This window comes from Bemisia tabaci, chromosome 5, assembly GCF_918797505.1.
Source record: "Bemisia tabaci chromosome 5, PGI_BMITA_v3".
Lineage (NCBI taxonomy): Eukaryota > Metazoa > Arthropoda > Insecta > Hemiptera > Aleyrodidae > Bemisia > Bemisia tabaci.
This window is the reverse complement of record NC_092797.1, coordinates 35,035,340-35,049,747: the sequence shown is the minus strand read 5'-3', so window position 1 is coordinate 35,049,747 and position 14,408 is coordinate 35,035,340. Positions and strand designations below refer to the sequence as shown.

General features: G+C 35.8%; 1 protein-coding gene across 1 annotated transcript in view; it reads right to left on the bottom strand.

Moving 5' to 3' along the window:
- Window positions 1–2,678: 2,678 nt before the first annotated feature.
- Duox (dual oxidase) overlaps window positions 2,679–14,408 on the bottom strand; it is a 71,790-nt gene continuing 60,060 nt past the window's right edge. The window contains exons 13-22 of the mRNA XM_072300620.1: window positions 13,801–14,004; window positions 13,367–13,512; window positions 12,532–12,695; window positions 11,288–11,662; window positions 10,322–10,539; window positions 9,313–9,609; window positions 7,514–7,678; window positions 6,799–6,954; window positions 6,130–6,258; window positions 2,679–5,400 (exon numbers count right to left, since the gene is read on the bottom strand). Of these exons, the coding sequence (XP_072156721.1) occupies window positions 5,272–5,400; window positions 6,130–6,258; window positions 6,799–6,954; window positions 7,514–7,678; window positions 9,313–9,609; window positions 10,322–10,539; window positions 11,288–11,662; window positions 12,532–12,695; window positions 13,367–13,512; window positions 13,801–14,004 (1,983 nt within the window). The 3' untranslated portion in view covers window positions 2,679–5,271. The remainder of the gene's footprint in view (window positions 5,401–6,129; window positions 6,259–6,798; window positions 6,955–7,513; window positions 7,679–9,312; window positions 9,610–10,321; window positions 10,540–11,287; window positions 11,663–12,531; window positions 12,696–13,366; window positions 13,513–13,800; window positions 14,005–14,408) is intronic.

The window sequence follows — 14,408 nt, the reverse complement described above, 5'->3', positions numbered from 1 at the left end:
CGAGATTCTCTGAAATCAACTCCCAAGCTCAAAAAAAGCTCACAAGTTGAGGCCAAAATGGAGGGGATATCCCACGCTATCCTGAGAGTCCACGTCTACATAAAAACAAAACCATCCATACGAAGATAGATTATCAAAATCAAAATTCGATCGAAGACACCATCTATAGTACCTACCTGTAAAATAGATTTGCGACGAATGTAGTTCGTTCTCGTGGTAACAGAACGTGTAAGACGAGTAATCGCGAAATTCCCACTGAAATCTCGGGTATATAAACATGTTTCACTGCCTGGAAAGCTTTTACCGTCATTTGCTCATTCGATCTGGCAACGTTTACTACAAAATACTACGTGGAGTACTACGATGCGTACGATGACGAATCCTCGGTCGCTCATTGGTCCGTTCTATTTTGAATGGTTCATTCATGAATCGCGTTGCGCGTTGCGCTCGCGACCAATCGCGACACATGGTTGGGTTTGTAAACAAAGCAAAAATTCATCGCTCGCTCTTGCTTTCATTCGATCATGATGACATTCGATCGACTCAGATTTCTTTATTGATTTAAAATAATCTGTTAAATCAGGAGTAATGTATTTTGCTAGAATATTCAGATTGTTTTATCTTCGTTTAAAGTTCAGCAAACACCCGAAGAACAGAATGTGTCGATTTGTTAGTGGTTACTTAGGTACTTTTTCGTGGGTGAAGTTCACACCAAACAAATATGTTGGTCATCGACTCATCGATCAAACGTAGTTTAATTTTTTCCCTTATGATAATGCCACAGCTGACTGTAGTATTTACATCTCATATTATACGTATGGGCATAAACAATTTTCCATTAAACAAGTGTATTATTATACTCATTTAAATTAAGTAGAAATAAAGCCTTGAGGTTAAAACACGATGCGGGAGGATTTCAATCCTGAACTTACAATCTATTTTTTCTTAATATACTCTGGTTCTCAGGTAGTAGTAGAATCCATAATCTTGCAGTATTTGCCCACAAATTTATAGATGAACATAAATTTAAAAACGATGCAGGAATCCAGTACCTCAGCCGAGGTGAGTATTCTAATGTTTTTAGAGCTCGTAGCTTCTCATTCTGAACTCTAGATCATGTTGAAATGCCTTGCCAAATTGAACAAAGTTGAAAGTTCGCCAACAGAAATTGCTGAGGCTTAAGGGATCTTTAGTGTTGTTATATTATTAAATGTCTCCAATGCTTGGAGTCTAGTTGACGAAGAATTAGACGATTGCGAAGTGTGAAAGCTGTGAGTTTACGTCCTACTCACAAAAAATTTGCCACCATTGATCTTAGTCTTGTTATTTTTGTTGTCATTAGTGAATATTGAACTAAATACTGTAAGTAAGTAATGAGTCTTTTTTTCATCCTATCAGATTGCTTGTTGAATATCTATCAGATGTCAAGAGGGACAAACATTGGCATTTGCAGATTGGTTTGGCGATACGCCATCAAAAAAGATGACCCCTTCCATCTCCACTTCTGAGAGCCAGTGCTTTCCCAGATGGGAAAAGAAGATGGCAAATTCAAGGAATCTTCAAGGTAAATTTCTTCTTGTATCACGTTTTTTTTTATTCAAAGGTTGTTGGAAAGTAGATTTCCTAATTTAGGCAATTCTCAAGAACTGTGGAAATTAGAAAAATCTAAACTGGACTGCTAAAAACTTACATAGCTCATTAGCTCTCAAAAAAATTATTTAAATTGAACCAGCGTAAAAATGTAATTTCCTCTCATTTTTCTTACTATCCTCTCACTAACCACTGTGCCACCTGCTTCCTTCCAAAAAATATGATAAGATTTTCATCTCGTAAAGTACCTGTTGCTGGTCTTCAGGCTCCTCTAAATCTAGATGGGAGAGGACACATCATCGTGGCCTCTGAGTGGCAAATCATTTCATATTAGCTTGTTGCCCCGTCATGATTCGGTTTTTGAATTCCATGGAATTTTCTAATTCCACAAAACTTTAACTCAAATCGATTAGATTCAGGAACCAAGTTTCAAGTAGATGGATTTTCAATTATAATATCACAGATTTCTATTCCTGTACTTCCAAAGAACGTCAGCACTGATCTCAAATAATATCAGCTCTGATTTTAATCAATTCCAACACTAATTCTTCAGAATTAAATTACAACTTCAAGGGATTTTATCACCGATTCTATGGTTCAGCTTAAATTCCATAGAATCGAATTCAGATTCCACAGAATTAATTTCCAATTCCAATTCCATGAAAAGGAGACGGTTAAGTCAAGTCAAATTCTGACGAATTCAAGGCACGAACATTGTATGGAACTGGAGCTAAAAGTTGAAAGAAATTAGAACCAGAATTTCATGCAGTTGAAACTGAATTAATCTGAACTGCTCATTAGAAAACATTCTGTTCAAGGCTATCAGATCTAAAACACTTGGCATTGCCAAAGTCAACCAAGAATTTAGCTTGAGAATCAGCAATGATGCAAGTTTAGTAATCAGTTGTGTTTGTTACTGAAAATGGGCCACCACTGTTTGAAGCACATTTTACTGTAATTTCAATGCATGTGAGGAAGTTCTTCAAGATATGTTATACTTTAAAATTTTGCCTTGAACATCTTCACCTCTTTTATGGTACGGTGGCTTATAAAAGTTTTGCCTGGAGGAAATAATTTGATAGAAAATATACAAATGAAAAAGAAAATATATTAGTTAAAGATAAATACAAAGTAAATAAACAATTCTTCAATAAACTTTACAAATTTAAATTTTAATCTCGATTTCATAATTTATAAAATTACATGTATCTTTGATAAATTTTATTTTTCTGAATTATGTCAGAATTTGCAGTTTCAAAGCATTCTAGATAACAATTTGCTCAGAAGTTTCTCTCTCTTTGTGTTTTCTTGGTTTTATTTTTCTCTTGACGCAGGAACAATGCTTTGCCCATTCCATTTGAAAGTTTCTGGTTGAATAAAGGGCAACAGGTGTTTCTAAAAGCTAAATAAGAGAATGATTAAATTAAATGAAAATTTTATAAAAATGGCTTTTTTGAAATGGGGACTGACTGTTAACTGTGACCGCAGTTAAAGATGAAGAAAAATTACACACAGTTAAAATATGCAGTTTTTTAATGTACTGGAAGTTCCTACGTCAGATTTATCTGTTTAGCACCGACTTAATCAACATCAGTTTATTTCTACCTAAAAAGGGTGATAGAAATAATTTAAAATGCTGTATAAATAAGCCGATACACCCTCAGATGCATGGCTTTGGGACATTATGTTTAATTAACCTAAATCAATTTTATACACATTTCTAGCTTAAATTTTGACTGAACTCATAAAAACAAAGGGTAGAATGGAGCGTAATGTAAAAAAAAAAAAAACCAACTCAAAAATAAATACTCAGGAAACCTAGCTCTGGTTCAAGGCCAGGTTTCCATTGGTCAAAATCACAGATTCAATATTAGAGACATTAAAGGAAAAAATAGAAAAGGAAGAAAAGAACAAAAATAACCTATTTTTAAAAGAAAGAGAGAGGAAAAGCATCAATCATAAAATAATTTAATGATTCATGATGAAACATGCGCATTGTCGATCCTGGTGGAACAGTGCTTTAGGGCCAGGACTGTTTCTTCATGACCATTTATTTTTAACATCTTGAATGCTACTTGACTGAAAATGAAAAGTGTTTCCCAACTATTAAAGGTATAAGACTGAATAATTGTTACATCCTTGCAAATAAACTTAGCTTTATTTAAGCCATTAATAGCCTCAATTTTCTTCAATTCAAAATTGCAATAAAATCACCACAGCTGTACATGGCTTAGAAAATATGGAGTCAGTTGCATGAATTAAGCTCCTAAGGCAGAGTTAGGTCAGCAGAAATCAAAAGGCGATCTCTCAAGTAAGATCTTTAATGAAAGAAATAGATAGTGACAAAAGGTATGAAGAACTAGGCTGAATGGTAACATAGTTTTGTTGCGTTACTTAGGTTGGCAACAAAGCACTCTTCAAAAAAGGAAAACTTTGTCCCAAGGGCTTCGTAAAGCTTGAGCCCAAATATCAATGGCACTGGTACTCTCATGCAGATGCAAAGCCTCGTTTGATTAGAGCTCTAAACTTATTCTAAATAGACTGTCCCTAAAGTCATGTGAAACTTGTGTGGTAACTCTAAAACTATGATTGCTGGCAATGAATGTGGGTAACTTATTTGGGTTTTGGAGTCAAGACACCACCAGTCTGAAGACTTTTGGGACTACTCCAGAAAGTAAAATTAAAGTGCGTTTGAATAGAGCTTTGGCAAAATTGACACGGCTGAGGGAAACCCAATAGTAAGACTTTTGCTGAAATGCACAATCTGTCCAGCACAACAATGTCCCTGTCATTCCCAATTATGACCAGCAACCAATCGGTTATACAACTGCTCTAAAAAGATGGAAATTATATGAGATACTGATATTCATTTTTTCTGATGACTTCAACAATACATCTCTGGTTTAGCCTGGGTTCCTCGGAAACAATGTTTCACTGATGCATGAACATTTTACCGATGGATCAGTTATGTGTCTCACAGAAATTGTTATTGACAGGTCAAGAATAAACTGTGGAGTCCAGAGCTGAATTATGAAATACTTTCAAATCGTTTTATTTCACGTGTAATATTACTACAATAAAAAAAAATACAATTACAATTAATAAAAGTATGTTTGAAGAAAGTTCACTCCCAAGTTTAACTTTTACGGTCAGGAGAGGTATTTACAACCATGTTTGTTACAGAATTAAAATGCATCACTGCCTGCATTACACGAGATCATTTAATGATCCCTGATAAGACATTAAAATTTTGCCTTTGGACGGATTCGACTTTTTTTTGCCAGCTCTGAAATTCATTCATCAAAGCAATTGTGTGAAACACATAACTTACTGATTAGCAAGGAGATGTTTCTTTTGATAGTGACAGTTTTCTTAGCCTAAATGAAAATAGAATTATGACTCACAACCACTGAAATCTAATTAACAATAAAAAAGGAAAACCTGATGAATACAAAGTATTTGATTAATAATACAAAACATTTGTTTAACGCTTGTTGAAGCCATTTACAGAATTGTCGCCAGACATTTTTAACCTGCTCTGGCGCCAAAAATAGGAAACAAATTACAGGTAACTTTTTTACAAATAAACACAATTAACAATGTACAACATTAACAATCTATAATACAAAATGGCAGGCAGAAATTAAAAAATTGAGACCTAAAGAGTTTCTTTTTTGAAAATCATCCAAAGTTCTCAAAGTGGTGAATGAAGTATGGCAGTCTTCTTCCTTTATTCACTTCTTCACAAGCGGACATGATGCTTTTTGTCAGTGGACGGGGCCCACAACTAAATACACCAATTTTGCTTACCTGAAAAGAAAAATTTCACAGTCAGATTCTTGTAGCGGCACCATTAAGAAAATCAAATGACTAAAAATACAGGTGCAACAGGGTGGTAGAATAGTGCAGGGTCTTCACTATTCTGCGAGGAAATCAAGGCCAAAAGGTACCAAAAATTAAGATTAAAGTAAGAAAATGAATTCTGTTGAGTATAAGAGCAAGACTGAGGAGACAGACTGTTAGTCACAGTATTCAAGCCACATTTTTTCTTGTACTCAGATTTGACTGGGATCAGGATTGTACACACTAATGAAAAATTGTATTGGTTCCTAAATTTACCAACAGTTATAGGTCAAGGTACGTAATACCTTCCAATGTTTAAACTTGTGAAAATTTTACTAGGAAATACTGACTACAATTTTTACAAACTTGCCAAGTCTCACAAGATGGGGCTGCCATTCGGGACCTTAAAATAAGAGCAGATTCTTATAAAAACAATTGGACATGGAGAGGCTTGTCGACGAGACATTTTTAGATTCCCATACGTTGTTTCCTTCCATTGTGTTGGTTAATGTATAGCCTCAAGGTAACCATAAAAATTAAGTAAAAATACCGACTGGTATAGAAATATACTTCATAAAAACTTGCTGCTCTCTTCTCATACGGCAAAGACATTAAAAATTCATTTGATAATAGACATGAAAGCACTATTCTCCTTCCAAAGAGGAATCCACTTAAAACGTAAAGTAATGAACTTACATAACTATGTTTTCTCTGAACGAATTTCAGGAAAGATGACATGTCTGGACGTCCAAAATGATTGATTGCTTTTAGACCAGTGAACATACTTGTTTTGGATAATCTTTGGAAGTGGTTCTCACAAATATACTGAAAGAGAGGAAAAAATATTAGAAGAAGACATTCAAGAACAAGACATTAAACATCTAACTTGTTACGCACACTTTGAAACCTATAGCTTGGCGGGTTCCCAGATTTAAAAGAGTCTAATGCAAATTTAAAAAATAAATATGACTCACTCCGAGAAAACTATCCTGGACTTCTCAAGCACTCTGTTTAGGTAAAGAAAAGGCCAATACAAATATTAAAATTATCGTCTGCCGCGTTGTTGTGGAGGGATCTGTAATAAATCTGACTATAGATATTCTAGATGTCAACTGACAGTGTTTTTATTAATTTGGGTAAAACTTGATTTTTCGAAGTTTCAATCAACGATGTGTTTTACTACATGCAGCTAATACATATGCTCTTGACATGAAGAGGGTGCAATCGTACTTGCCTCCGATCTTTAATGAGGTGATTTTATCAAGTGTTTTACAAGTATTAGTTACTTAATGCAAGATAATAGTCTTGTTTTGAGGCTAAGAGCATAAGCAAAAAAAAGTGAATAATTTTCCAGACGCTACTTACCAACATTGTTGTTCTTAGATCAAACTTGTGGAAAAATTGGGTAATAAATATGTGGATTTCCAGTACATTCGTAACATCCTTCTTCTCCACATCCCTCAGTACATCGATGAACCACTCAAAATGACGGTGAGAGGGGCAAATCCACAGGAAATAGACCTGGTAAATAGTAAAAAAGTTTCTATCAGTACTGTGAGTTTTTTCTGTACTTTGAGCAAATCCCTGATGGACTCAATTAGGAGAGTCAATGTGAGATCAACTTTTTTTTGTTGCAAACTTTTCATCGTTGATCTAACTTATTTTAATATATAAGGCTACTTAACCATTGAATTTTACAGAAAGAGCTTAGACATTATTAAAAAATTACATATAATTATCTGCTCAGCTAAATCTAGTAAATTTGGGCAACTACTCAAGAAAATGTTCGCAAAAATAATGGTCACGGAAGTATGTTAAAGGTTTAGTTAACAATGGCCATCTTAGAACCACAACTTTCTTTAAAGTCTCTAACATTCAACCACATTCTATCAAGACATAAGGCTCAGAAACTGTCATCTCAGGATTAGTAATAGGAATATAAAATAATTTAACCGATTGATATCAATGAAAATACTATGCTTCTTATCTGTATTGCCAGAAACAATGAAAAAAGAGGTGAGTAAATGAGTTTACTGGTGAAAAAACAATCAGAAGATGAAAAATTCAATGGATGGTTTACCTTTTTACAAGCCACTCCTGAATATCTATTGGTTGACGTCCCAAAGACAAGGTCATTGAGAATGGAGGCGTAAGGTGTGACACCTATGCCACCACCAACCATAACTGCGACTTCGAATTTGTACCAGTCTTGGTTCCCACCACCAAATGGACCTTCTAATCGAATCTGTAAAAATTTGGAAAAATTTAATACAATCTTACTATAATTTACAGTAAAAAAATTCATGCAAAAAAAAATGACTGAATTATAAACTGCGAGCTCCATTGGTTAAATGAAAGTTTGATCATTTTACAGAAGTCTTCCAAAAAATGTAACTCATGGAAAATTGCGAAAAGATCTAAAATTAATAAAACCGTTTTAGATAATGACCATCTACTAACAGACTTTGTATGTCAATAAATATTAAAGAGAAGAACAAACATTGGAATGACTTATAAAAAATTCATAGAATCTTATCTATTACTAGCCGTTCTGGGCGCGCTTCGCGCGCCCGTCACGCCTAGCCGGGGGCTACGCCCCCTGGACCCCCGGTCACTCGCTGCGCGAGTGACATTCGGCTCGCTTCGCGAGCCGATTTTGTAGTAGTTGCAAATTTTTTATCACTATATTTTGAAGATTTCATAGAAAACATTATGAAATTCTCATTCCACAATTAACTTGCAGAATAATAATGGCAGGGCAAGAAATAGACTATATCTTATGGACGGTTCCCACTTATTGTTAGTAAAACAGCCAACACCACGAGAAGGTGAGGAACCATTGTTAGCCACTTTTTTTTTACTTTTCTGTAAAAATTTACTGAAATTTTAGTTGCGTCCCCTAAAAGGAAACACGGAGAAAAAAATTTTGTGCATGGAACCCGAAGCTGAGATCATATGGATCTCTGAAGTTTTCGGATCACGCATCCGAAAAGTTAAGGTCCATCTGCCGAAGTTCGGGTCAGACAATTGAAGTAGTTCGGTATATACCGAAGGTTTCAGGTCACACATCTGAAGTACTCGGTGCATACCGAAGTGTTTCAGATTTCTGACCCGAATTTCGGCAGCTGGACCTCAAGTTTTAAGAGATTCATATGATCTCAACGTCGGGTCCCATGCACGAAGTTTTTTCTCCGTGTGAGTATTAATATAAATTTCAACACAGTCAAACACAGTAGAGAACCAAGGAAATCACAGTAGAACAGAGAAAAAATACCGTCGAATAAATAAAGAAAACTATTATCGAAGAAATTCTTATTATTTGGAAAGTAATTCGCTGGCGTAGGTAATCAATGCGTAGCTGCGTAGGAGCATGAGCGAGATTTATCATCAACTGACCGCTGGCCGGTAGGTACCTGGGCTGGGTGGGCGAGCGACAATACGTAAGCGGTGGCATATGGTTCGATTGACAGAGGAGTGGGGAACGGTCAGACGTAGGGGAAAGGTTCAGGCTGAACCATTCAGCACAGCGCAGCGCAGCGTCAGTCACCGGGTGGGGAAGAGAGTCCGGGAGGGGACACTTCCCCTCGAGTGAAATAGAAAAAGGCAGAATCCTTCGAAGTTTATATTAATGAAATCACTAAATCTTAACAGCAGTAATCTCAGAAATATTGAGGCTATGGGTTCTATGGCTATGGGAGGCTTCTTGATTTTTGACATTAAAGTCTGTTGATAGGTAAAATAAAAATCTTTATGGGGAAATTTTTTTACTATAGGTATTGTTTAAATCTTGCTACAGGCTAAAGAGGTCATTCCATCTATCTACCCCCTATCCTAGGCTTTTATTTTAAGTTAAAAACTAAATTGCTCAGGCTGACTTACTTTGGGTTGATCAACTTCAACGTTGAAATTGCAAGGATCAAAATAGTTCCTCAGTTTCCACGTCCAAGGTCCTTGTGCTTTGATGTGGCATGATAAGAAATTCTCGTGAGGCGCAGATGTTAATGTGAAAGAATGAAATTCGGATTGACGGAATGCTGTGCATGCTAGGCGCACCCATTGGCCTGATAGGTACTTGAAGTTTGGAGGCCGATAAAATTTGATTTTGATTACATCGGATGGCAATAGCTCTGTTTCTAGGATATCTAAGGCCATGTATTTTGTCCGCAGACTCACCACCTGGAAAGAGCAATAATTAGTAAATAGAAAAAATGTCAATTTCAAAAAGAAAAACATTTAGGCTTAAATTTAATACTTGTCACGTCTAGGTTATTGACAAAATAGACAAGTAAAGCTCAGAAAATCAAGGGATAGTAAAAAAAAACTTCTTAAGTTCAAGTTCAAAAACTCCTTAACTTAAATTCAAGAAAGACACAAATAAGCAGGTATTTAGATTGGAAAGCACGAATGTGACATTTTAAAACTTGTAGGGAGGTGCAGACTGCAGATCTTATTCCAGCCAACAAACAGTTTTCTAGATTTATCAACATTAGGAACCTCTTTTTTTTAAAAAAAAATATCAAAGTAGTTCATTGTTCCTCTACTTCTTGAAGCAGCAAACAGTAAGGAGAAAAACAAGGAAAATTGGAAAAAAGCCCAAGAAGTTAGGAAATCAAGAGGAAAAAAATTCATTTATACAGCAGACACTCATAAATTTCCAAAGGCTGATTTAACTTGGTTGACTTCGGTTTTTATGACGAGCGAGAAATTAGATTCACTGATTCTAACACAAACTAAATACAATTATTTTCACTTATTAGTTGATTTTGAAAATTTTTAAATGCTCAAACATATTTCTGGCGATGCAGTCATGAAGTAACAGCTAGGTCTAGTGGTGCATTACTTCTTACTACATCTAATAGTCCTTCATCGAAGGTACATAGGTACTCACCTTATCTAAAATAAAGACGATACCAGGACCGATGAAAAACATCCAGAATCTTGGCGGGCCTGTAATTCGCGCCAGACCATGAACCAACATGAGAGCATAAAGAGCCACATAAAGACTATGTGCTGCCCAAAAGTACTTGTAAGCTTTCTTGCGGATTGTAGGGTGAGCAAACACAAAAATGATGACCATGACAACAAAAAGGAGAACCCCAGTAATTCCTGGAAAACATAATATATTTTTAAACAAATGGAAAAAAATGCCGATCCTCTTAGAATCAAAAACAACACCTAGTACAAATGTAATCAAAACCATACCTAGGCTGGAATTCAAGTAACACAATTTACTAATAACATGCTACAGCATCAGAATAGGGCTAACCTTGGCTGCCATGTTTCCCTGCCTGTTTTAGGGATATCGCTATTTCTGCTCCCAAGGCTTGATTATGGGGGTGATTGGCCCGAGATGTTGAACACAATGACATTTTTTATCTTTTGACTCTTTAATTGTGTTATCCATGATTGAAAAGCCAATATCCCCCCCCCCCCCCCCCCCCAGGGAGTCATTACGTTACAAATGTAGGGGCGGCAAATTGGTACTTATCTTCTAGAGGAAAAATCATAAATTCTGCCTGAATCATTGGAAAGCTCAACGAATACTAGCACACATCACCTTAAATCCACATTGGCTACAAATATACATATTTCAGTATGAATATAATTATTGGAAAAGAACAAAAATCGGAAGTTTTGGTGACTTAGGTTAACATAAAGGGCAACTACTTTAATCCGGCAAGGATTGACTAGTGCCAATTGGTTTAACTATGCTCTTGATATGTTTTTCAACAATGCCTCAACAAGCTGCTCATATTTTCTTTCTTTCTTCTTTTAGTTTGAATGGGGGACAATTTTCACACAAATGAGAATGAGGCTACCCAACCTTTTGGGATGTAAGTGTCCCAAAACTTACCGGTGATGGTTTGAAACAGCCAGAATGTGATGCCAGGTTTGTAGTCAGAAGGGAAATGGACCTCTGATGTGAGGCATTGAAGGTGCTCCAGCGGTTGATTCGAGACATGGTAAAAATTGACTATATGACCAACCGTGTGCAAGAGTGAGAAAAAGAGGGCAGTACACGCAGCCACCTTGTGGAACTGAATGTGAGCATCAAGAGGAATGTACTGCTGGATTGAAAACTCCTTCAGTTTTGTCAGCAGGTTACGCGACATAGTCAGCAGCAGCAAGCAATAACAGAACGACAAAGAGGCTGCTGAGCCCCGAGTGATGGCGATCCCTACTCCCATTATGTGTCGCAGATCCGTATGTTCCGACATGAAAGAATATTCTGAAAGGGCATGGATCATAAAATGAAACACTTCAACCAAAATAAAACGAATTTGAGATCAGTGAGCAAAGATCTCATTTTCAAAAACTGCTGTATTTGTTTGAGAAAATGTATCTCTCGGAGAAATTTTGATTTTTCGGAAAACTGATAAATAATGGGAACGAACCAAGACCGTTTTCGGTGGTAGGAAAAAAATAGATGGGTGAAGATTCATCAGACATCTAGGCTGAAACTTTACCCTTTCTTGAAGACGCAGAACAATATGTTCCATTTCATATATTTCATGATTGGGCGAATTAAGCCAGTTGACTTAATGGACTTCGCTATCAGAAATAGCAGGGGAAATTTACAAGCATGTTGCAGAGGTGATCCAAAGCATTTTTGGACGCTAAATCTGAGAATAACCTTCGTTTTACCCAATCATGCACCATTTATCCAAAAAATTGAATTATCCCTTGAAAAACTAGTCTTTGGGGGGCAAATCTCGGTTTTCTGGATAATTTTAATATGTTAGAAAAATGAACATAACTTTTGAACTTAGTCTAAAATATACAAAGGAATCACTGTAATCCTACATGGATGTTGGATCAAGAGTTTCAAAATAACTTTGAATTCTGGAGAAATTGCGTTCCTTTTCAGTAACTATTATAACGGACGAACCGAAAGAGTCGAAAACAAACGAAACTAACGGAAAAAAACCGAGGTAACAAACTGTGAGCTAATTAAATGAGAAAACAGAGAAGAATCGGAAAATTAAAAAACTCAAACTCACAAAATAAAACGATTTTATTTTGTGAGTTTGAGTTTTTTAATTTTCCGATTCTTCTCTGTTTTCTTATTATAACGGAGTCAAATATGATATTACTCACTGATAAATCTTTCAACGAAGAGAGAAATGGTGATGACATAGAATAAAAAGAGATAGAAAATATTCTGTCGGTTCTCCTCAAGGAATGTTGTGAGACAATCCCAGTTCTTTTTCAACCAGCTGCGGTCCTCGTCAAGAGATGGATCCAGATGGAAACTTGTCATTCTGCAAGAATAGTTATTAGAATTTTGATTAATGTTCTGTGAGTCAGCAGGGATAAATTTTAATCTCTTCACTCGCGCAAAAAGTACACATCATCACACGTTAATCTTTAATTTAGAATGTTTACAGGAAAAACAGTCTCAGTGCATGAGGGTAAATTTTTCAAGGTAAAGATATTCTAAAGCTGAGTTGAAAAAGTAGGATTTGAGTTTTTGATAAAGCAAACTCTACTTTTCCAAAAAATAAGTAATGAGCTGTTTCGTTCATTCAGTGGTAAAAAAGGACATTACTTAAATTTAATTTCAATCTAACAATTTTGAGTTCTGCATGCTGCAGATTGAAATTTTCTCCTCTGAAAACCAAATTTTTCAAGCTGCAAATTGTAATCTACCATGACTCCGCCGTGATTTGACATTTTGGGCATTTTTTCGGCGAATATGCTCTTACAACATTGTTTCAATGGTGCAAATACCTACTTTAGGAACACCTCATTCCTATGATACCTTCTCTTAAAAAGAGTCATACTTTGATCTCTGAATCTGAAAGTTCAAGAAAGCTAATTTTTCCTCATATTATACTTTCTTAACTCAAAAACTGATAGGATCTCCGAGATCCACAGCTCCTGATCAAAAGAATAATAAAGTTAGTACTCGTTCTTAGGCGAGCTGTTTTACCTAGCAACATTTGTAGATGTGTCCAGGAAATTCTGTTTGGCTCCTTTGCAGTCCAAGCCTATTGCCACAAAGTCTCCCTTGTAGTCTCTCATCATTTCCTTGAAATCATCATAAGTCAAAAAGTCTTTGCTCTCAAGACCAGCATCCTACGAAATAAAATGGGAATTAGTACACCAAGATGGGTGATGAATGAATTACAGCTTAGGCCAAGTTGCTACAGGTTCGAATAAATACATCACAGAATACCAAATAGCTCTAATCGAAACACACTTTAGGAACTTGAATGTTTTAAAAATAGGATGGCGATGTAAGACTAGAGGCTACCTACCTCGTGAGAAATATTTTTTTACCATTTCATTTAAAATTTTACACTTGATTTTACTTGATAGGTTCAACCGTAACAGACAACTAATGAATAATTGAAGATAAAATACCTGGAACATGCCGTCTATCAAATCTGTAACATGTTGATCCGACAGACTGGTTGTTCTGGCAATTTCAACCAGTGAACGAAGCATCTCCGACAACTCCCCTTTATCTATCACTCCATTCCTATCATTGTCACACATGTCAAAGATAATTCGTAATTTGTCCTCAGTTTTTCCTCGTGAGAACAGGACAACTGTATCCAAAAATTCCTGCAATCAAGAGAATTAAAGCATTTATCTTAGGAAAGAGCATGTGTGAAGTACTTAAACCATAACTACAATACAACAGGATTTCTTAATACTATTGCTTGATTCTTCACCTTTTTCTTTGAATTATCATTGAAAAATGACAAGCTAAGCATCATGAGAAGCCATAGAAGAGATTTTTTTAAAGATCTAGGCGAGTCTGAAATACACATGACCTGCTAGAAAAAGTTGCGCCATTGAACTAAGTCAAAAGTTGTGATATTGTAAGTCAATATAAGACTGTTAGGGGTTAAAAGCAACCACTATCCACATTTTCATACTATTCCATTCTATTTTCACTAATGTTTCATGTAGGAGGAAGATCTACTCTAAGATTATTACAAATTTAATTTTGCCAAAACTAAATT